Here is a 22718-nt window from a genome sequence, read left to right as displayed (position 1 = left end):
ACTGATGTCCACAAATACACTTGGGATCCGTACACCAGATATCATTCGGACAGACGCACGTTCGCGTAACGCACCAGAGGTCATGAACATCCCTGGATCCAAGTCGGCGTCCGTGTCTGTGCCCGCACTCATCGCCAAGGGGACACTCTCCTAGAATATGATATCTACTGCAGTACCTCGATCTTCGTAATCTTTCAAAGTTCTCTCTGCTGCTGGCCCGGGGTGGCGGGTCAACCCGTTGGCTCTGACTGTTAAGCTGGACTGTGTTGAATTGGATATGGGTGTCGTATGAGGGGGAGATGTCGAATGTTATGACTGAGATTTTCGATCGCTTGGATCTGTTTGTTCTGGTGGGGGATGTCGCTTGGAGGTTCGACTTGGCAATTGTGGCGTAGTTGCGTTTTGGCGTTGATGGCGTGCTGAGGCTGGTTGGAGAGCTGCTGGGTGACGAGTTGGCGGATGCGGTTTTGAATGCGCTGAAGGATGATGCTCGGGAGGGTAACTTTGTGGATCGGAAGACCTCCGGGAAGGATGTGGTTTGGAACTCGCTTGCTAGCTGCTCCATTTCCCATGCAAAGGGTGCTCCCTGGACGAGCGAGATGCGGTTGGATCCTTGGTGGGAGCCGAGGATGCGTGCGTAGCCATTGTCGGTCGAGCCACAGAAGACGATACGACGGCAGTGGACGTCTAGAATGTCTTGTTCGAATGTTGCTATGATGGTGGTTAGTACATTCCATGATTTGGCGAAGAGGGCGACGTACCCCGTATTTTGACGTCTGAACACTCCTTGCCGTTTCCTGCATCGATAAAATCGCACAGGCTGTTCTCCATATTGAATCCCCGAATGAATGGATCTAGCGCTTCATTGGAACGCAATATGTGCGCTTCCCGGTACGTCTTCATCAGACCCGGAACGTTGGCGTACACTCGGATGCGGTACTGAATGTTTGGGCTGGCCTGGGGGTCGATATCACGGATGTGACGCTCGACGGACTTTCGGAGAAGCATGGCAGCCTTGCGTCCACCGTTGTAGCCTTGTCGGATGAGAGTATCGTTGAACTAAGTTGTCAGTAAAGGACGAGACAATAGACAGACGCTTACTTACATTCATGCAGTCACCGTCGACAAGCACAGATACAAAACTTAACTTGGACTGTGGAATTGTATGAGCCTAAGGAAGCGAGACATTCAGGAGGGAAGAAGTACCTGGTCAAGCCGCAAGTCGTCGTACTCTGTTTTATACTTCTTCAATTCCTGGAACTTCGCATCACCAAGCGTGTTTTGAAGAGCTCTCTGCAGGCTTTCAACTTGAGCAAACAGGTTCTGTCGAAGAAGAGGTTAATAATTTGAATATGCGTTATGCTGTGAAGAAAAGTACCTGAAGAATCTTGTCTCTGCTATCTTCAACTGCCAGCACGGCTTCGTAGCGTCTTTTCACTTCAAGGAGGTCGATCATTACGACGACTTATGAGCACGAGGTATATACCAAAATATGTGCACCAGGCATAAAGATTGTTCTTGAATGATAAGATTGAACAGGCAGAGAAGCAGGTTCCGGATCATGTCGATGGCTGGATATTTATATTGTATGGTTGGAGGCAGCAGGTAACTGGGGCCTATCAATGAAGCACCTTTCGAGGCCATGGTTTTCGGGAGACACCACGAATGTTGCGACTTGGAATCACACCATGAAACATTGTTAGCCAATAAGTCCTGCGTGTTTATCTGAATCCCAACGGATCAGCTGTGCTGACTTTCCAGCGTGTCGTGCTGGAAAAGTGCAGCGGTTAGTATACGCCATGGGTTGGACTTGGCCGACCCGACAGACGCCCAGTGTGATGAGCAATGACACTACATGGAAGCTGCGCTAGAGAAGATAGCGTGAGAGGAGATGTGATATCGAGTGGTTGCCGCCTTGGAGAGGGGAAGAGGGGAGAGACGCCAAAGAGACGAGGCACGCACAGCTGGCGCTAGATTGACGGGTTGGCATTGGCTGGCCCCAGGCACCCCATCCGCCATCACAGCGAGGACCCAGACATTTTCCACCCGCTTGGAACCGCTTGCATTTGTGATGTTGGAATATTTTACTGGCAACGGGAGATGTTGCGCTTTAGTCCCAAATCATAAGGTCTTGCTTCATTATGTTGGTTTGGCGCGCAACATTGTCCGGAGTGTCAAAGGACATGGCTCTATTCCTTCCAGTCAATGTTTCCAACAACAGATCTCATGATCGACAAGATTTTAGAGTTATCTTCTGCCGTGTCCTAGGACATATCTAAGGCCGAACATTGTTCTAAAGATAGAAATGTGTTGGTGGTTGGGATAGATGATGAAGACCATAGCGGAAGCTTGAAAGTGTCACGAGAGATAGTACAATAGTGGTAATAACAACTCCGACGAGTGATAAGCATGACTGTCAGTCTCTGGCATTTATACTAGTAATATACATGCCCTACTCTCACTATGAATGCGTATGCAGCATGCGTGCTTATATGGTTTCCCCTGACCGGCAACAGCACCTCTTTCCTCCCTTCAGTATGAATGCTGGGAATGGATTCTGGAGAATGGCTATTCCATCCGAAATCCAGCAGTAAAAGCTTACCAACCGCCATAAAAAGCAGTACATCCCGCTCATGAAAAGAACCTTCCCGTGCCCGACCATTATACGTATGATTTCTCCTCACAGGCACATTCCGAAGAAGCTACACGTGGGATATTCGGATGGTTGAGATCGACAGGGTACCCTGGCAGCGAAGGGCCTATATACAAGCATTCCCTGCATCGATATAGAGGGCACTGATGATGAGGAAGCTACAGAGGTTGAGGACGGACGGGGAGATGCATCATGATCTGAAGGAAATGTATGTAGAATTCTAGCTCGAGGGCATAGTGCCTTTATATTAAACTTAGGATAGGAAAGGATAGTCGATGTACCCTTTAGGGGTACCGGGAGTATAGGCCAGGTCGCCATTGAAAGGGTTTGGTGCGATACCCATTTTGATGCAAGCCACAAGATCAGGCGTTGAAGCGAACGACCGACCGAATCCAACGGCGAGCTTGAAGTCCTTATACTCCTCAACAGCGCGCTTTGCAGAATCTCCATCGTACCCCCCAGTGATGATGACAGGTATGTCTGTTCGCCAGCTATCAAAGACAAAATCAAGAGGCTTTACACGGTCCACATCATACCAATTGTCCACACGAGACGTAATGACGTGTAGGTAAGCCAGGTCCAACTTCCGCAACTCAGTAACCAGATGAGTGAACTGAGACTCCGGATTCCGAGGCTCGATAGAGTGGTATGTGCTCCAAGGACTGATGCGGAAGCCAACACGATCACCACCAACAGCATCAACAACAGCGGCAGTGACTTCGAGTGCAAAGCGCGAGCGATTCTCAACCGAGCCACCCCATTTATCCGTCCTATTATTGCAAGATTCTTGGATAAATTGATCGATGAGATAGCCATTAGCACCGTGAAGCTCCACACCATCGAAGCCGGCGGCTATGGCATTGCGGGCAGCAGTGGCGTGGTCGCGTATGGCGTCATGGATTTCCTGCTCGCTCATCGGCTCCGGTGGTCTATCATCATCTTCAGTCTCTATAGCACTGGCTTCAGCCTCGAGGGGGATATTGCCAGATGAGAGCTTGGGAAATCCCTTGTCTGCCGTGCGACCTGCACAGCAAAGCTGCAGAAAGATATAGCAACCCTTGCCGTGAACTTCTTCAGTGATGGCTTGCCACTTCTGCAGCTGGCTTTTGCTCCAACATCCTGCCCATTGGGGAAGACCCACGAGCTTTTCCGATACGGCTGTGCCTTCGGTGATTATTAACGTGCCTGGTGTGTGTGATCGCTGGCTGTAGTATTCCTTGGCGATTGGCAGAGGTCCGTGGTCTGAGTCCGTGCGAAATCGGGTCATGGGTGCCATGACAATGCGGTGTTGGAGCTGACATTGTCCAATGTTGAGAGGCTTGAATAGTGGAGAGGTCGTCATATTGCTGTGCTGGCGCCCGATTTTAAGAGTATGAAAAGCGTAGATTTGATTAAGGATGAGACGATATATGGTTGTTATAGAAGAGCAGAATAAGTAACTTGATCAAGATTGCGGCCCGCCCAAAGGAGTTCCGAAGCTTTCCCAAGACGTTGTCGTATAACTATTACTCAGTGAGGAGGCTTGAAGGATTATCACATAGCTCAAGAATGGATGGATCTAGCTCATTTTTATATCTCGATTATTATATGACGGCATGGACAATAATTAACCTTACAAGGCATCTATCTATATGTATTTGTCAGGGTTGAGTTGAACCTACTCCAACTTCGCCGCTGAAATCATTCGGAGAAGCGACCCAGCTTTTTGGAGAAGTTTACTCCAACCCGCGTCAACCACTCTCGACTTTAGTCTCGCAACTTCAAAATTTCAATTAATACCGCATCAGATTTGACGATCATTTCAATGTAGTTCTGTAGTTTAATATTAAGCATGGGTCATTTGATGGGCGTAGATGCGAGGATCTATGTATTGAAATCATATCATCTCTAGGAGCAAAGTGGAAGGCTACAAGGCGGAGATGTTATATTGTTATGATGTTTTAGATATAACGCATTTGGGGCTAAGAATGTAAGGCACCAAGAAAGGTACCCAGAAGAAGACCAAGTTATTTGTCATTAACCCTAATACAAAATCTCAAAATAATTGGTAGCGGATTTGGATGATCTTATCATCTCAGTCACAACCATGCCGGTCAAGTCGACACAGCACTTATCGGGTATTGAGTTGATATATTTCTGTAAGGTTAGTAATTTGATGGAGCCGCAAATAGAACAGAAAGCAAGCAACAGATTAGACTAGGAAGATTCATCCTAGGTATGAAAAAATTCGTACGCTATCCAGCGTAACATCTACACAAGCTGCAATTTCATCATCAGGATTTGATGAGAGCCTGGCTTGATCATGGTTGATTAAGGTAGCATTAGTGCAGAACCGCTTTTTAATTAAGGTAATATATTAGTTGCACCCCATAAGACTAGCAGGTATCACTAGGGGCACAAGTAGAACTAGAACTAGTTTTGGAGGACTTCATCCTACAACAGGTTTTGGCAAGGTCCACACTAAGAGATTTAGTAATGCTCTAACCCGAGATTACAACAAGGCACTTGTTGACAAGGATTACAGATTAGTCCTTGGTATCTCCAAAATCTCCATGAAGCTCTATTTATCAGATGTTGTGAAACATTGTTGGCAGGGGATCAAGGGACATGTCCCTTAACCAAAGCCAGGAAGTACCCCAACCCACGATAGTTACTCCAACTTCTTTCTCTGTTAATGTGGTTGATGTCTGTGCAAATGCCAACATCATTACTCCAACTATTTGATGTATGCCAAGGAGTATAATGGATATGAGTTTACTAATTGTTAACATCTATTGATCGTTTTAATTTTCTTTTCGCACGGTGTTTATGGTACGAAACACTCATATGCAACTTTGAATTTATGCTCACAATTTCCCAGACTATATCCGATGTATATACATTGATAATGAATTTCTGGGTCCTATGGCAACTTCAGAATAAGCAAGGATGAATTATGAAGGGTTGGACACTTCTTTCTAGTTTCTATATTGAGAGATAGGGATGCATAGTTTTTGAGCGTATTGGGATCAAACACTACATTTTGATAATGCTAGGACTAGATCATAGGAAAACGCGAGCGTTGACTCTGGGAATGCCACACTAGATACTTCAACATACCTTGGAACATTGTTTCCTTCAGTTCAGTGATCAATACATTGGATATAGTGATGTTTATGAGCCATCAAATGAGCATTGATTCCGTTTAATTGAACGAATCACTGACACGTTGAGGTTATGGCCTTCAGTGTTGGGATTTGTTTCCTTTCAGTGGAGCTTTATTCACTCCTCATGTGAGTAACACATGCCTTTTCTGCGATTACTGCCTCTACTTCACTACTACTTAGCAGTAGCACGTACTGTTTGGCAAAACTCTATATATACCTTGAAATCCTCTCGTCCTTATGCTTTACTGTAAGAGCTCACTCTCACTACTCATATACCTCATGTCGACTTTTGTGGCTTTCTCGTGTTGCTTGCTTTGCTCTGGCTGGCTGGGTGAGGTAGACTGGTCAAAGGATTTCACAATAGGTAAGCTTTACTCTTCTCCGGGCTTGTTAGTGTTAATTAATCCCATCTAGTGTGCCATGAAGATGGCAAGCTTTACCTTGGTCATCTGTATTACAACGAGTCCGAAGTTTACCAAGACATATCTTTCGATGAAGACGAAGCTCGACCGGAAAGAACTGAAGTGTTTCCTTGGCCTTCCTACACATCAACGGATTGCTTCCTCATTCATTCCTCCTGCTATCAAGTCCTGCTTGAGCGAGCTGCATCGCAGATAGAAGTTGAACAATTATTTCGATTGTGTCAGGCCTTACAGCCAGATAGACAAAGAAATTTTGGGGACCACGCACAAATGAAGCTGCGTAGTATGTCATATCCTACAGCGGATATTTCGAACCGTGCTGATATCACTTCCCAGGTTGCCTCGATCCACATGCTGCTATTATACCCTCTGACCTTGCAACACGTTGCACTGGGCCGTACATGGAGACAGACTCTGCTCGCTGTGATTCACAATTGCTTGAACTTCCCCTTGAGATTTTGACCATGATCCTAGATTACCTTCCACCGACGGATCTGATTCGGCTGTTTTGCTCCAGCAAGATTGCGCTGGATTATGGTGCTTCATTCATGCGTCGAGAACCAAGGCAATTCTATCGATGTCTTCCAGCTGATGACGAAGGTACATCCTTGCGCAGATTGCTACTTGTCCTTTCTTCGGAGTTTCTAGAATCCCACAGTGCAGGGCTCGATCTGAGATGGGAGGTAGTATCTAGAATAACAGAGGTAAGCAAGTACATAGGCAACCTGGCTATAGATTCGATGTCGCCGACCGTGGATGTATGCGCCCCGACAAAATCAAATAATCATGCCTACGGGTTCTGGGATTTCTTCGCAATCTTGCCAATTGATCTTCAAGCGATCACGGTTTATGGAGTTAGAATGGAGGGCCATATTTATGTTTGCGGACTTGATCTTCGGACAAGAAGCACTCATCAACGCATTGGTACCCATTCCGAGCTAGTCTCTCAACTCTGTCCTATTCATGATCAGGTTGACGTTATCTGTTTTTTGTCGGACGCTGTCGGAATCAGAAGTCTGAAGTTCGGTTGTTCAGAGTGGAGCTTCGAGGATCCGAAAAGAAATCAATGCTGGGAAGGACTTAGTATAAGGAGAGGGGAAGGGAGGCTTAGAATTGTGCGAGACGTCTGTGTTTCTTACCAAGACTCGACTCCACCTGCTGGTTACCAAGATTAACAAAATGATCCAGGCACTCAAATTCAGACATATCGGGTGGTGCTCCGACACTACCATTTCCTTTCCAGAAACTCTTCTAATGCAGAAAAGCCATGCATTCTGGAAAGGTCATATTGATGAGACTCATTACGTTGCAAGAGAGCCTCAAGTTGAGAAAGATATGGTATTGAACATTGGGAACTTCACTGTCGAGGCTTTGTGGTTAACAGAGAATCTATCGGGAGTCACGTTCTATAGTGCGTTTGGTGGTATACAAGGTATCACCATACATTACTCGTCAGGAGGGACAAGCACCGTTGGTCAGACCGATGACTATGGTACGTATTTCCCGATACACGGACCAGATGGGATTCTTGCGGAGGTCGTTGTTTGTGTGCGTCCAGAGTCCGCGTTTCCATTGCTCAAAGTAAGTAGTCTACTTATGCTACCTAATTTTCCTTCATCCGCTCATTATGACTAGCTCAAGGCCAACTGGGACCAGCAATGGGCCGGCTTTTATCAAGAATCAGGGAAGATTTATAGCAGCCTAAGTCTCAAACCCCCGAAAGACTGTTATATCAAGGGTTTCTACTTTCGAATTGGAGGCCGGTGGATTGAATCTATTGGGATGATTTACGGTGACCTAGAGGAAAGGAGTGATTTACAGGCTGAAGCATGAAGATTCTGAGCCTGACAGAGCTCTGCAAGCGTTTCCGCCAACAGGCTTGAACAGTCATAAATCTTCCTTCTCATCTTGACAAAAAAGAATCTCTTTCGTCCGTTGTAACGTTAATAATGTGTCAAAATTCCCCCAATGTCTGGGTGATTTTCAGAGGTATACTCAAGTCTTTGCTCAGTCACTTGTTTCAAGCCAGAACCACTACAATGATACGATAAAATACTATCATAACTGCAACCCATACCTCAAGTTTCATACCAAACATAGCAACAGAATAACCCTTCACATCTAAGCCCCCCCACGACTCTCCAGCTCCTCATACAGCTCCTTTGTCCTCTCAAATCCATCATCCAGCGCACCCTTCCCCAACTTATCGTCATGATTAATAAATCGCCCTACCCTCTCCATCATGAATCCCCTGTACCGCGCTGCACTACATAAATGCGTATGCCAGACTAGATCTATATCCAACGTTGGAACGAGCATAACGCCGGGATGGAGACGAAATAACTCGACGAAGTTGTTGTAGCGTTTTCGAGCAGTCTCTAGTATGTCTTCGGCATCAGGATAAGAGATCCATAGACAGTCGTGCATCTGGTCGATGAAGTTCATTTGGCGGAGGACGTTGTGTAGAAGGGCTTCGTTTTCGGGGGAGATTGATGGACGTCTTTCTTGGTTTTGTTGGTCTGGTGTGGACTGGGTTCCGCTAATGGTGTCTGTGAGAGTGACAAGAGGGTTTGTTGTTATGCTTGCTGTAGATCCAAGCCATTGTGTGTTGGGGCTGGGGAGGGTATATGACCAGTTGGTTGGGTTGATGCAGTCATGCTGCAATGAATTAGTTGATTAGTATGCTGTGTATATCAATCCATGGTGCAAACCTACTATAACAACCCATGGGAAAGACACTCTCTGAATTCGATCAAGCTGACGGCTTGTACAGAATTCCTTGTAATCGGATGGGTTGAGCAAAAATGCGTGCCAAACCATGAGTATGTCTGACAGTTTCAGTAAAATGAATACGCCCATCATGGCCGACAGTGAAACTTACCAACAGGGGGAAGTATAAGCGTTTCATTGTTTCCATCACGCTCAAGCTGCTTCTCCGCAGCACGGTTCCAGATCTGGAATCTCTCAACAGCAAGCGACACGAACCGATGCCACTTTTCCGTCCTCTGTGTTTCTCTACGATGTTTCGATATCCATGAACGGCTTGAATCAAGACGGAATACGCGGTCTAACTCCTTCGACTGGATGATCTGGATACGCAGGTTACGGAATACTTCGAGCAGTTCGAGATGGACGGCACATTCGCCGATCGCTGGGAGGTCCGAGATACCTCTTTGAGTATCATTTGATGCGGTACCTAAGGTCTTGAATAAGTCTTGATGAGGGATTGAGGTATTTTGGGTTGTTCCTTTGAAGGGGCGGCGCAGCAGCATGGGGAAACGTCGCTGGCGATGGGCTATCGTGCTAACAAGATCTGCAGTGTCATATATTGGGTTGTCCTGAAGATGGACTTGTTTTCGTCTCTGGTTCGGTCAATATATCTGCTCTTCTGACAGCCTTGTCTTCTACGAAGGCTACTTGACATCAGCCGGCTTACAGGCTGAGCAAAGCTTAACGGTGAATGATGCCCTGATGACTATCGAGTCACGAGATCGTGTCCAGTCAGAGGGTATCATCAAAGAAATGGCTTGCAGGCAGTGCAATGGCAGCCTTCCCATTTGCGAATAAACAAGACTCAGCATAGTACAGCTCGTGTTCGAGATCTAGCTCAAGTCCACCTAACAACAGCTGGTGTGTCCAAGCTATGAACCATTATAGAGTTCGCAGCGGACTATGTCTTAAACGGTCACTCTGCGATTATTATTTTGATACGCTGAACCTCTTCCAGTGGAATACTGCAGACTATTAAGCTTAACAAGCACGCAATCTAACTGCTCGGCAAGTCAGCGTCCGTCGCGGAGCTTCTGTTAAAGATTGATCCCCGCCAAGACGCCGCTTCTCCTTCGTTCGGCACTAGAATTCCGCCAACCGACTATCTATGGATGCCTCAAACGCAGATATTTGTCTCCGGTTCGAAGAGGGGCTCTGGATCATGACAAGCATCCGGTGACGCAGCTGGAGGAGTTGCCAAGCAGAGATTGCGTTGCTTCTTAGGGGTAAAGAGGGAAGGGATCGGCGGAGAGAGCGAAAAGGTCACGGAGGGAGACAGCGCTCTAGATCGGACAGAAAGATCCAGCATTAACGAGATTGCATTACCTGGGAGGTTATTGGTCTCGTGTGTGCAGTTCGTCTGTCAGCGAGAATGGCAGGGTCTGCTAATCATAGCCGCCGGAATTGGGGGAAGATTGTTATCGAGAAAGCGATCAGTGGATCAACTCCGGGGCCGAAATCGTCAGCGCATGTCGGCATCGCCTCAGCCGGGGATTCGACCGACAAGCCATGACGGAGTGACTCGCAATGACAATCAGGCTTTCCGGCTACTCCTCTTCTCTTCAAACAATCCACTGCACCACCATGGAGCTGCTGTTTCAGTCCGGACACATCTCCGTGTATTTGCAACCCAAAATAATATAATTGCAGCAGAACCTGGTCCATTAGACAAGCCACTACGAGGATGCTGACGCAGCCCTTGTGGTGCAGGGCCCATCCTCCGCTATCACGGCCGGCCTGTGCCTTTGGGAGACGATCCGGCATTGTTCTTCTCCCCAGGGCTCTTCAGCTGCGAGTCTCGTCCTCGTCCTCGCTCTCGCGTCTGCGCCATAAGAACCCTAGTGTCTCCTCCTCTCATTCTCCGGTTGTCTCCTCCTCCAATGCTTTGCTCTGTCCCGTCACACGTCCGACTCTAGTCCCTTCCATCGCCGCAGCCACCTCCGCTACCTCCGTTACCCTACCTCCAATGACCACCCAATCCAGAGACCACGGTGGCCACCATGGCCACCACCACCATCATCACCATCACGGAAACGTCTACCTTACTTCTACCGACAAACATGATGCTGGTGTGCGAATTACGCGACTTGGCCTGCTCGCTAACCTCGCCATGGCCATCGGGAAGTTCATTGGCGGCTACGTGTTCCATTCCCAAGCCCTCATCGCGGACGCCTACCACGCCCTTACCGATCTAGTTTCCGATTTCCTGACATTAGGCACGGTCGCCTGGTCGCTCAAGCCGCCGAGCGAGCGATTCCCTAATGGTTATGGCAAGATCGAGAGCATCGGAGCATTAGGGGTTAGCGGGCTGTTGCTCTGCGGAGGTGTGTTCATGGGCCTCAATTCCGGTCAAGTCCTGCTGGATCAGTTCTACCCCCAGGCTGCGGAAGCGATCGCGCATGTCGGCGCCCTGGGACACGGTCACTCGCATAGCCACGGTGTTGAGGCAATGGGCCCGAGCATTCATGCCGCATGGCTTGCTGCGGGGTCCATCGTGGTGAAGGAGTGGTTATATCATGCTAGTGAGTACCTTGAGGAATCCCTGCCCTAACACTAACTGCGATCGCTGACTGCTCCTTTCCCCGACAGCGATGAAAGTTGCTACGGAACGCAAGTCCTCGGTACTAGCCTCTAACGCCATCCACCACCGCATCGACTCCCTGACCAGTATTGTCGCTCTCTTTACGATTGGCGGCACCTATCTCTTCCAAGACGCATCCTGGCTGGACCCTGTGGGTGGATTGTTGATTTCGCTGATGGTCATCAAGGCCGGATGGGGAAACACCAAGACGTCGCTGCTGGAGCTCGCTGATACGAACGTTGACGATGACATCAAGGAATCGGTACAAAAAGCCGCGGCTAAGATGCTAGCGAAACTGGAGGATGGTGATGCCATCAAGGTCCGTGATGTGCAGGGCATGAAGTCCGGACAGAACTATTTGATGGATGTGGAGATCGCTGTGCCAGGCGCATGGTCTGTCAGCCGAACCCGCCAGGTCGAGGAGTCCATCCGTACTGCGGTCGGGGAAGGCGTGCGTGGAGTCAAGCGTCTCAAAGTTCGGTTTATCCCCTTGGAGCACGAGGAGCTGACTTTCACGGAGGAGTTCATCCCTGCGGATGTCACTTCTCGTGCGCGTCCTGAGCCAGAGGATGGCGAGGAGGATGAGCATGAGCATGACCATGAACATGTCCATGAACCCCGCAAAACCCGCTAAGGGTCAGGTTCTGTCCCTATGAATAGCATGGATTGGCATTATCAGATCTGTCCGCTCCATGTGTCAGTCGTTCACTAGCGTTCTGCACCCCCAATTCGATGATACCCGAGGATGGATAGTAGGGGGACATCCAACATCCCGTCTGCTGCCGTGGAGTACTAGCCAGTTGAGTAGAATAGAAGGTTGATAGGTGATCCAGGTGGAAGTAGAGAGGGAGACAAGGAGTGGGATTTTGGAATCAAATTAGAAGGGATTGTATTATCTATGATAACTGTGTATCTATCGGGTCTGGATGAATGTACCAGAGCGCACTGAACTCGATCCCATGAGGCGATCCGCGGGATCTTCACTTTAGCCGCAGGCCTTAGCCAGTTGGTCGTAGTCCAGCACTAGTCTAACTTTTCCCTGTAAAGGATCCTAGAAAAAAAGTCTGCAGAAGAGACTTTCGGGCTGACTCTGAGAATCTAGACCCACGATGGCGGTCATTCAGCACAATCACTTGAGTCCAAAGTGGCCTCCCTTCCTCTCACTAGTAATTAACCGGGTAAATTCCCGGCGGCGGTGGGGGGTAGCAGGTTAAATCAATATCTTCTTATCGTGAACCCCACGCGTACCAAAAAGCACAAGAAGAATGAGAATCACTCAGTAAGCAGCGCCCACGTCGGTAAAAAAGACGAGGTCGGGCACGATCAGTCATGGGATCTGCTCTCTGGCACGCCGACATGCCAATTGCCTTCCTGTTGGTCGGATTTTGCCGACCAGCTGCCAGGCTGGCGGGAGCTCAAGGGATAAATCATCCATCGGTGTGTTGACTTCATTGCGTTTGCAATTGTTCTCTTTTCCACCTCTCTCTTCTTTCATTAGCTTCACGTAAAATCATACTGGCTTTCTAGAATTTGATTCTTTTGGATTCTTCCATTTCAATTGAGACCTCTCCACTCTATCTTATCTCTTCTTCCCTCCCTTCCGTGGAATTGCCATCCCACTTCCACCCATACGTCATCATTCCCCCGGGCCGCACTCACCATGCAAGGTCCTCTATACATCGGCTTCGACCTCTCCACCCAACAACTCAAGGGTCTCGTCGTCAATTCCGACCTCAAGGTCGTCTATGTCTCCAAATTTGACTTCGACGCCGACTCCCGCGGCTTTCCCATCAAGAAGGGTGTTCTCACCAACGAAGCCGAACATGAGGTCTTTGCCCCCGTGGCCCTGTGGCTGCAGGCCCTGGATGGCGTCCTAGAAGGGCTGCGTAAACAAGGCTTGGACTTTAGCCAGATCAAGGGCATCAGTGGCGCGGGACAGCAACACGGAAGTGTATACTGGGGAGAAAACGCAGAGAAGCTGTTGAAGGAGTTGGATGCAAGCAAGACGCTTGAGGAGCAGCTGGACGGGGCGTTCTCCCACCCGTTCAGTCCTAACTGGCAGGACTCGAGCACTCAGAAGGAGTGTGATGAGTTTGATGCCGCCCTGGGTGGCCAGAGCGAACTGGCCTTGGCCACGGGAAGCAAGGCACACCATGTGAGTATCCACCCCCGCAATAGTCTACATGAGTGTAGAGGGGTTTGGCAATTGCTAATTGTTAGTAGAGATTCACAGGTCCGCAGATTATGCGTTTTCAGAGAAAGTACCCTGATGTTTACAAGAAGACGTCGCGGATCTCGTTGGTATCCTCGTTCATTGCGTCCCTTTTCTTGGGTCACATTGCACCGATGGACATCTCCGATGTCTGCGGCATGAACCTTTGGAACATCAAGAAGGGTGCCTATGATGAGAAGCTTCTACAGCTCTGCGCCGGCCCATCTGGCGTTGATGACCTGAAACGCAAGCTGGGCGAGGTTTTCGAAGATGGAGGCATCCATCTCGGCCCCATTGATCGGTACTACGTGGAACGCTACGGCTTCAGCCCCGACTGTACGATCATTCCCGCTACTGGTGACAACCCTGCCACCATCCTTGCTCTGCCCCTACGAGCCTCCGATGCTATGGTGTCTCTGGGCACTTCGACCACCTTCCTCATGTCCACGCCCAGCTATAAACCTGACCCGGCCACTCACTTCTTCAACCACCCCACCACTGCGGGTCTATACATGTTCATGCTTTGTTATAAGAACGGTGGACTGGCCCGCGAGTTGGTCCGGGATGCAGTTAACGAGAAGCTCGGCGAGAAGCCGTCTACTTCATGGGACAACTTCGACAGAATTACACTGGAGACTCCGCCCATGGGCCAAAAGGCTGACTCCGACCCAATGAAGCTGGGTCTGTTTTTCCCTCGTCCAGAGATTGTGCCAAACCTGCGCTCGGGTCAGTGGCGCTTCGATTACAACCCTAAGGACGGCAGCCTGCAGCCCTCGAATGGCGGCTGGGATACGCTTGACGAGGCTCGCGCCATTGTTGAGAGCCAGATGCTGTCATTGCGTCTGCGGTCTCGTGGCCTTACTCAGAGCCCTGGAGAGGGCATCCCCGCGCAACCACGTCGGGTGTACCTGGTTGGCGGTGGATCGAAGAACAAGGCCATTGCTAAAGTGGCTGGGGAGATCTTAGGTGGTAGTGAGGGAGTGTATAAGCTGGAGATTGGTGACAACGCCTGTGCGCTGGGTGCAGCGTATAAGGCGGTTTGGGCCATGGAGCGAGCTGAGGGACAGACTTTTGAAGATCTGATTGGAAAACGGTGGCACGAGGAGGAGTTTATCGAAAAGATCGCGGACGGTTACCAGCCTGGAGTGTTTGAGCGTTACGGCCAGGCTGTAGAGGGCTTTGAGAAAATGGAGAATGAGGTGTTGCGTCAGGAAGGGAAGCACTGAGCGCGAGGATGAAGCTGAGTGGGATATGGACCGCTCAAACTAATAATGGTAGAGTTATGAATTGCAATGCAATGGTATCAAGCAATCAGTAAACAAGGCATATAGTTGGGTAGACATAAGGGTAACTATATCTTAAAATATGCCTGAATGGTCAGGCAGCAACGGCACGCCGCCCGTTGCCGTTTTGGGGCGGAACAGCGGCCACACAAACTCAGGCACGAAAGATTTCTTTCGTCGTTTTCTTTTTTGTTTCCTTCCGGCGGCACGTCATCGGCACGAGAGCAATCACTGTTTTCTTGAAAATACCAAGTCCACAAGCCCCTTTGCTGACAAGCTATTGTACGACTCGTCCGGTGAGCAGAATTTGCGGTTTCTCGCTTCCCCAGGTGACTGGGTCTGACGCCGAAGAAAGAATCCACTTGCTCCAACGCACTAGTGATGGCTCAATAGGCTGGCCTCTGCGACTAGTTCTGTTCTGCTATGACTCTCCGCCGCCATCTGCATTTTGACCGAACAACCACCTCCATCGTTCCTTGATCCCTCCCCCTCACCCTCATTGCTTTCCGAGTCCTGCGACTCTGAAGGCAGCCCGGCTGGTCGAAGATGGAAGAGCAGGTAAGCTGCTGTCCCTAGTCTATACATTGACCCTCTTTTGGTCTTTGTCTTCTTTTACCTTTGCTCGCTTTTTTTCTTTTTCTGTTCAGCCCACACCCCACCACCGATCTCTCTTCCCCTCCATCCTACCCCCTCCTCCCCTTTCTTATATCCCCTCTCCCCCCTCTCATATTTCCCCTCATTCCCATGTTTCCCCCTCCGTCGACCTCTCGTTGACCCTCCCCCGTGTAGGTAGCAAATGCCATTGAAATCGCCGGGAACCCAACCTCCGACCAAACTCTTAAGGCTCAGGCCTTCGACTACCTGAACCAACTCCGCACCGACCCCTCCGGATGGCAGGTCTGCCTTACCCTTTTCACTAAGACTCCCCAATACTCCGAGATCATACGGCATGTGGCGTTGGAAGTGGTCAACAGTGCGGCCCAGGCGGGTTTCATTGACCCCCAGGCGTTGGGCTATGTCCGGGACGGCCTGATGGCCTATCTCCGCCAGGTATACGGTCAGGATAACGTTACCCCCGATTCGACCAGTATCCAAAACAAGATCGCCCAGACCATCACCTTCCTCTTCTCAGCCCTCTACGGCAATGGCTGGGAGACTTTCTTTGACGACCTTCTCAGCCTCACATACAAGAGTTCGGCCAGCACGAGTCACGACAACCCGCTCGGAATTGTCTTCTACCTGCGTGTCATCAATGCGATCCATGAGGAAATTGGTGACGTGCTTGTGTCTCGGTCCCGCCCCGAGCAGGACAAGGCCAACCTGCTCAAGGATTTGATTCGCTCGCGCGACATGCAGAAAATCGCCAACTCGTGGCAGCAGATCTTGTCCGAATGGCGGGACGGAAATGATACGATCGTTGAGATGTCCCTGAGGGCGGTCGGCAGCTGGGTCAGCTGGATCGATATCGGTCTTGTGGTGAACCAGACCATGTTGGACCTTTTGTTCCAGCAGCTCGGTCGAGCGCAGAAGGCGGAGCTCCGAGAAGGAGAAGAGAAGGTGCGCGATGCGGCGGTTGATGTCTTCACGGAAATTATCGGCAAGAAGATGAAGCCAGAAGATAAGATGGATATGATCATTTTCCTGAATCTCGATACTATTGTTACTCAGCTCTCGAACAGCCCCCCTCTTCATGATAACAGGTTTACCTTCAAGTACGATACTGACCTGGCGGAAACGGTGGCCAAGTTAGTCAACATTACCGTCATTGATATTGTACGGGCTTTGGAGCAGGACACCGTCACGGCCGAGTGCAATGCCAAAGCCACCGGTCTGCTGCAGGCTTTCTTGCCGCATATCCTGAGATACTTCTCCGATGAATACGATGAAGTCTGCTCGACTGTGATCCCCTGCGTGAGCGACCTCCTGTCCTATCTGCGGAAGATCGCCAAGGTCAACCCTGCCCTGGCCGAACAACATTCATCCATCCTGCTTCCCATTCTGAAAGCCATCATCGCCAAGATGCGCTACGATGAGACCTCATCCTGGGGTGACGAAGACGATCAGACAGACGAGGCAGAATTCCAAGAACTTCGGAAGCGCCTGGGCGTGCTGCAGCAGATCGTCGCAAGCGTCAACGAGCAGCTCTGCATGGAGGCTGTCTCGGAGGTTGTGGGAAACACATTCGAGAGCTTGCGTCAATCGGGAGCTCAGCTCGACTGGCGGGACTTGGACCTGGCTCTCCACGAGATGTTCTTGTTCGGCGAGGTTGCCGTTAGGGCAGGCAGCTTGTACAACAAGGGTGTTCCTAACAACGCGGCCGCGGAGAGGTTGGTCGGTATGATGTTGAAGATGGTCGAGTCAGACATCCGGTCTTTCACCCACCCAGCCACCCAGTTGCAGTACATGGAGATCTGTGTTCGCTACAGCTCCTTCTTCCAGTATCACACCCATCTGATTCCGACCGTGCTAGAGAGCTTCCTCCAACTTGTTCATCACCCGGTCAAGAAGGTGAAGACACGGTCATGGTACCTTTTCCAGCGCTTGGTAAAGCAACTTAGAACCCATGTTGGAAATGTGGCGCAGACCGTCGTCGAGGCGTTGGGCGACTTGCTCGTGATCAACGCTGAGTTGCCGACTGAAGGCTCGGATGGTGATGAGATGTCCTCAGAGGACCACGAGGGGTCGGCCGATGCTGTCTTTAACAGCCAGCTGTACCTGTTCGAGGCCGTGGGCATCATCTGCTCCACCCCGACTGTTCCCGCTGACAAGCAGGTTCTCTACGCACAGTCTGTGTTGAACCCCGTCTTCATGGATATGGAGAAGAACCTGGCCCCGGCTAAGGCCAATGATGAGCGGGCTTTACTGCAGATACACCACGATATCATGGCACTGGGTACGCTTGCCAGAGGCTTCTCTGACTGGATGCCGGGAACCAGCTCCCCCGCTTCGTTGCCTGCACCTGAAGTCTCGGAGGCGTTCATGCAGGTCTCCGAGGCTACTCTCGTCGCGCTGGAGTCGCTAAAGACATCGTTCAATGTCAGAACAGCTGCTCGGTTTGCATTCTCGCGCCTTATTGGCGTTCTGGGATCCCGCATCCTGCCCCAGCTGCCGCGGTGGATTGACGGTCTGCTCACACAGACGTCCTCCCGTGATGAGATGGCTCTGTTCCTGCGACTGCTGGATCAAGTCATTTTCGGGTTCAAGGCGGAGATCTACTCTATCCTAGATGCGCTGTTGACCCCATTCCTGCAGCGGGTGTTCTCCGGCATTGCAGACGCCCCGACCGGCACTGATGACGAGGTCCAGCTGGCCGAGCTGAAGCGGGAATACCTCAACTTCCTGCTGGCGGTACTGAACAACGAGCTTGGAGCCGTTATCATTAGCGAGCGTAAGTTTCATTGATTTTGATACTAGAAGCAAAATTAACGACACCAGGGAACCAACCCATGTTCGAAACGGTCATCGGTACTATCGAGCATTTCGCCAAGGACATTGAGGACTTCACTACTGCTAAGATGGCGTTCTCGGTCCTGTCAAAGATGGGCAGCTCTTGGGGTGGGCCCGACATTGCGCCGGAGGGTGCGAATGGTGCGGCAGCCCAGCAACAAGCACTGCCAGGATTTGGTCAGTTCATGATCACCCGGCTGTCGCCTCTGTGCTGGGCGCTGCCCGCAACCCCGTCCTTCAACTCGAAGGATGCACAGGCCAAGCAGGTCCTCGCCGAAGCAGGAGGTCTGCAGCGCACGATATACGCCAAGACAGGAGTGGAGTACCTCCAGTACTTGCGGGATCGCGAGTTGCCAGGAATGGGAATGGGAGCGGACTTGGTGGAGGAGTTTGTGGGAGCATTGGGCCGGCTGGACATGAAGGGATTCCGGCAGTTCTTCCCGGTATGTGATCCTAACCATATATTCAGCGCACTAAACTTACTAACGTCCTTGGCAGTCCTTTATCCAGCGATTGAGCGCATGATGTTGTGGTCTTTTCATCTTATTATAACATTTTTATTTGTTTTTACCCACCCGATCATTTGTTTCAGTCCTAGATTCCCCCACGGTTTGGTTTGATGACTGATGTTCTCATGTGACCATTTACAAAACATTCACCCACACACACACTGAAGCTCTTATCGCCGACACCCACACACATATCCCTCCTGTCCTCTATCTCTCTATCCATATGTCCGTCTGTCTGCTTTCCATTCTGCTTGAAATATTTGTATGCGGCTTTTGTCTGTTTCGGAATTAAGGATGATAAAAAAAAAGGTATATAGTGTTTCTTTTTTTTTCTTCTATCCCCCTTTCCTATATCCATTTTGGCATGGCATTTTATATTGCATGAGCAGGCGTTTTCAGACCCAGACTCCCAAGTCCGTTTGCGTGCCTGTATGCTGCTTTGCTTTGCTTGCTCTCCATTGCTTTGTTGAGGGTGGGTTGCTGGTTGGTTGGCTTGGTTGGTGGGCTGGCTAGATCGTTATTAAGTACCTAGAAAGTTAGTTCGATTGATTTGGTTGGTTAAAAGCGAGTAAGGGGGTGGGTTGGTGGAAGTAGGTAGGTAGATAGGTAGGTAGAAGAGAACAAAGGTTATTAGGATAGATAGATGTATGTTTGGTCTGTTTGATTGTAGAGTATCCCATTAACCTAATCTCAATGACATAGCTAGTAGTAAATACTATCTCAGTGCTACCTCCTACTCAATTCAACCCCTTAAATACCTGAACCAACTTATCCTGCATATCACAGAAAATATTCACAGCCTAGATAGTAGTATAGCCCTATTAGCATCATCATCATCAACATCAACAACCTAACCACCCAATCCCCCCAACCAAACCAAACAATGAAAAACATAAACCAAACTCACCTGAGTCAACTTCTCCTCACTCAACCCATTCGCATCCCTGGTAAACGCAATCCGATACCCCGCCTCATCACCCACATACGACACCTCCTTCCCAGGCACAGCCGCCTCCACCACAGCAGGAGACTCAAACAACGATTCCACAGGTACCTTCCCCTCCAACAACGGCTTCGCCAACTCATCCAATAACCCAGGAGCAATCGTAATATGCTGCACGCCCGCCAAGGCGAAGATCTCGTTCGTGGACGTCAAACTAGCGGGTAATACCTGTGTTTGGGATCCGATGGAGGCGTAGTATTTCTGGACTAGGGCGCTGAAGTGTAGTAGGGGGGAGGGGTCTTTGAAGCTGTGGTTCTCATTTAGTACTACTGGATATAGTTGTGTGGGTTTATGGGGGAGGGGGGTTAATAGGGAGGTGTATACCCCGGCTCAAAATGCACTCGAAGTTGGTTCACGTATGGTGCTATGTATGTGCATCCTACTTCTGCTGCTAGGATGGCTTGGGGCATGGTGAAGAGGGTTGTGGCGAGGGTTCGTACCCCGGCTTGTTCGAGGACTTGGCATGCTTTGAGACCTTCCCAGGTGCTGGGGATTTTGATGCAGATGCGGGATTGGGGGTGGGTGGGCGAGAGCTGGTGGGTTAGGTTGACTATGCCTGTTTTGTGGGTACACAGGGGTGGGGTTAGTGGTGGTTCAGTTGTTCTATTGTGTGTATGTAGAGGGGATGGATGGATGGATGGATGGATGGACGTACGGAGGGCGTTGACGATGGTCTTTTCGGTGGAGTAGGAATAGTAGGGGTTTGTTTGGATGTGGATGTGGCCGGTGATGTGGGGGGCGATTCTGAGGGAGAGGGATATCATCTAGTTCGATTTATATATAGTATTTGTGGTGAGTTGATGGTGTTGGGAAGGAGAAGGGAAGGTGTACGCACTGCTATCTCGATGGCGAGTTCTTCGATGGTTAGACCGGGGTATTCTTGGATGAGAGCTTTGGCTTTGGTGTGAGAGGATTGGAGAAGCTCGGCATGTTCGGGCTTGGTGAGTTCGTTGTAGGCTATTGCCTGGTGGTGTTGTTAGCTTGGTGGTAAGGATGGGGTGGATGCAGCAAATTGTAGGTGTATACCTGGTTGGAGGTGCAGTCGTGGAAAGGACCAAGGGTTTTGGCAACTATGCGTTTATGTTAGTAGATAGTGGAGGTGCATGAAGTAAGATACGTACCTTGCTCGTCCATGGTGTCGCAGTCGACAATGGAGCGAGAGCGGATGTAGTCGAGTCCAGTTTGGATAGTCATGGTGGTTGCTGTACTGTCTGATGGTGGATTATTGACTGGTGATTTGGATGATGAAGCTATGATATCTTGGTATTGGAGAGTCGAAGAGATGAAGAGATCTATTGAAATACGAGCTAGATGGGCTGGGCATGGAGGGGAGGAGGGGAAGATCAGATAAGCATGCCTCGTAAACCTCCCCTCATGCCATTTCATTTATTTAGCCTAAATAATTGCTTTATACTATTGATTCCTTGGACGCTTTCGGGCCGAGAGTCTCTTTCTCCGACCTTCTTGGTGGTCGGAGGGTTGGTCGGGAGAGAATACCGATGTCTACGGAGCATGTCCGTAGGATACATCATTGGATAGCCTTCTGACATGTTGAGTAAGGCGAGGTTAAGCTTCGGGAAACACATATTGATCGGCAGTTGTCAGCCAAGTGCTACGGAAGGTACACAGATAATGATTTTTTAAAATTTGTTCCAGTACTACATGGTTTGCGAGCATATCGATCGCCAGGAGTACTTGCAACTTGGTGGTGGTCGGTTGTAGCTTACCTGTCTATAGATATACTGTTGACAACTGTATGACCACAACTCCTCATTTTCCTTGTCCATACACCGCCCCAATAGTTCCTATCGCCTGAGATCTCAACAACCAATATTTTTGCATGCTCCGAACAATGTTATGGGTTCTAAATAGAATTGTAGACTAGTTGAGGTTGTCAGAGTTTAGCGTGCCATGATCATTTTGCTGCGGGACTCTCCCCGCACTTGCCCCGGCTTTGAGAAGACTTCTTACATGCTACTTGGGGCTTATTTAGGGATAGTGACTGGAAGTTCGGTTTTATGAGGCGAGCATCGACTATGACTATGAAGCAAACGCTTGTACAATTACATTGGAATCAGCTGCCTTCATATTACTGCGAAATCAAAGAATTGTAGTACGTTTTCTCTGTATGATTTTCCTCAGCCGTTGATATATATTAGACATCTCTCTTGGCTACTACCGGTCTGAACATCAGGCCTCTTATGGAGAAGACATTTGATAAGCTCGATAAGCGACAACAACATGATCATGGGATCGAGAGTTCTGTATATTGAACGTGATAGAAATCGCAGGTTGCTGTGATGAGCTTATGGATGGGCCTGCTGAGCACCCTATGGCCTTCAAGTAATTATTGACTGGCCTTCTCTCGCTTATCAAATGAACTCTCCCACTAACTGCAGGGCTTTTGTTTGGCAAGCCTTTTCTGCACTCGCACAACATCGCAGTTATGTTTGGATGTCTGCCTTGAAAACAGACGTTGAGGGCTTAACAAAATCGAGCCGAGACAGCAGCAGCAATCATTGACAAGCAATGTAGCAAGTACATCACCGTTCAGGAGTGTTATCGAACCCCTGTCATCTAAGCGGAAGACCTCCCAAATCTCAGCGACGGCGTCCATGTTCCAAGCTACATTATAGCTTTGATGCTTGCTCTACACGAGGCCTTAAAAGGCTGGTTCTACGCGAATTCGTAGC

At 49.6% G+C, this 22718-nt stretch overlaps 8 protein-coding genes across 8 annotated transcripts; 4 read left to right on the top strand and 4 right to left on the bottom strand.

Annotated features, from left to right (window-relative positions):
- Nucleotides 1–150: 150 nt before the first annotated feature.
- Nucleotides 151–1456, bottom strand: AtWU_07853 (CCCH zinc finger DNA binding protein; the record flags this gene model as incomplete). The annotated part of the gene is made up of 6 exons (XM_035502962.1): nt 151–191; nt 250–711; nt 762–1059; nt 1106–1153; nt 1207–1323; nt 1379–1456. 6 exons carry the CDS (start codon nt 1454–1456, stop codon nt 151–153), a joined length of 1044 nt encoding a protein of 347 aa, XP_035358855.1.
- Nucleotides 1457–2906: 1450 nt separating this feature from the next.
- Nucleotides 2907–3995, bottom strand: AtWU_07852 (alkene reductase; the record flags this gene model as incomplete). The annotated part of the gene is made up of 1 exon (XM_035502961.1): nt 2907–3995. One exon carries the CDS (start codon nt 3993–3995, stop codon nt 2907–2909), a length of 1089 nt encoding a protein of 362 aa, XP_035358854.1.
- A 2083-nt stretch (nt 3996–6078) lies between these two features.
- On the top strand, nt 6079–8054 carry AtWU_07851 (F-box protein; the record flags this gene model as incomplete). The annotated part of the gene is made up of 5 exons (XM_035502960.1): nt 6079–6163; nt 6214–6504; nt 6558–6925; nt 7410–7802; nt 7857–8054. 5 exons carry the CDS (start codon nt 6079–6081, stop codon nt 8052–8054), a joined length of 1335 nt encoding a protein of 444 aa, XP_035358853.1.
- A 288-nt stretch (nt 8055–8342) lies between these two features.
- Nucleotides 8343–9493, bottom strand: AtWU_07850 (glycine-rich domain-containing protein 2; the record flags this gene model as incomplete). Its single annotated transcript, XM_035502959.1, has 3 exons — nt 8343–8879; nt 8937–9049; nt 9103–9493. The coding sequence occupies 3 exons, from the start codon at nt 9491–9493 to the stop codon at nt 8343–8345; spliced, it is 1041 nt and encodes a 346-aa protein (XP_035358852.1).
- A 1181-nt stretch (nt 9494–10674) lies between these two features.
- Nucleotides 10675–12205, top strand: AtWU_07849 (cation diffusion facilitator family transporter; the record flags this gene model as incomplete). The annotated part of the gene is made up of 2 exons (XM_035502958.1): nt 10675–11512; nt 11580–12205. The coding sequence occupies 2 exons, from the start codon at nt 10675–10677 to the stop codon at nt 12203–12205; spliced, it is 1464 nt and encodes a 487-aa protein (XP_035358851.1).
- A 1026-nt stretch (nt 12206–13231) lies between these two features.
- AtWU_07848 (xylulokinase) lies at nt 13232–15009 on the top strand (the record flags this gene model as incomplete). Its single annotated transcript, XM_035502957.1, has 2 exons — nt 13232–13726; nt 13795–15009. 2 exons carry the CDS (start codon nt 13232–13234, stop codon nt 15007–15009), a joined length of 1710 nt encoding a protein of 569 aa, XP_035358850.1.
- Nucleotides 15010–15612: 603 nt separating this feature from the next.
- AtWU_07847 (Ran GTPase-binding protein LOS1) lies at nt 15613–19038 on the top strand (the record flags this gene model as incomplete). The annotated part of the gene is made up of 4 exons (XM_035502956.1): nt 15613–15624; nt 15856–18454; nt 18502–18956; nt 19012–19038. 4 exons carry the CDS (start codon nt 15613–15615, stop codon nt 19036–19038), a joined length of 3093 nt encoding a protein of 1030 aa, XP_035358849.1.
- A 721-nt stretch (nt 19039–19759) lies between these two features.
- On the bottom strand, nt 19760–21219 carry AtWU_07846 (transaldolase family protein; the record flags this gene model as incomplete). Its single annotated transcript, XM_035502955.1, has 7 exons — nt 19760–19822; nt 19930–20272; nt 20350–20581; nt 20681–20789; nt 20861–20989; nt 21052–21095; nt 21147–21219. 7 exons carry the CDS (start codon nt 21217–21219, stop codon nt 19760–19762), a joined length of 993 nt encoding a protein of 330 aa, XP_035358848.1.
- Nucleotides 21220–22718: the final 1499 nt, after the last annotated feature.

The sequence above is a fragment of the Aspergillus tubingensis genome, assembly GCF_013340325.1.
Source record: "Aspergillus tubingensis WU-2223L DNA, scaffold_8, whole genome shotgun sequence".
NCBI classification, from domain to species: domain Eukaryota; kingdom Fungi; phylum Ascomycota; class Eurotiomycetes; order Eurotiales; family Aspergillaceae; genus Aspergillus; species Aspergillus tubingensis.
This window is presented reverse-complemented; position numbering and strand designations above follow the sequence as displayed.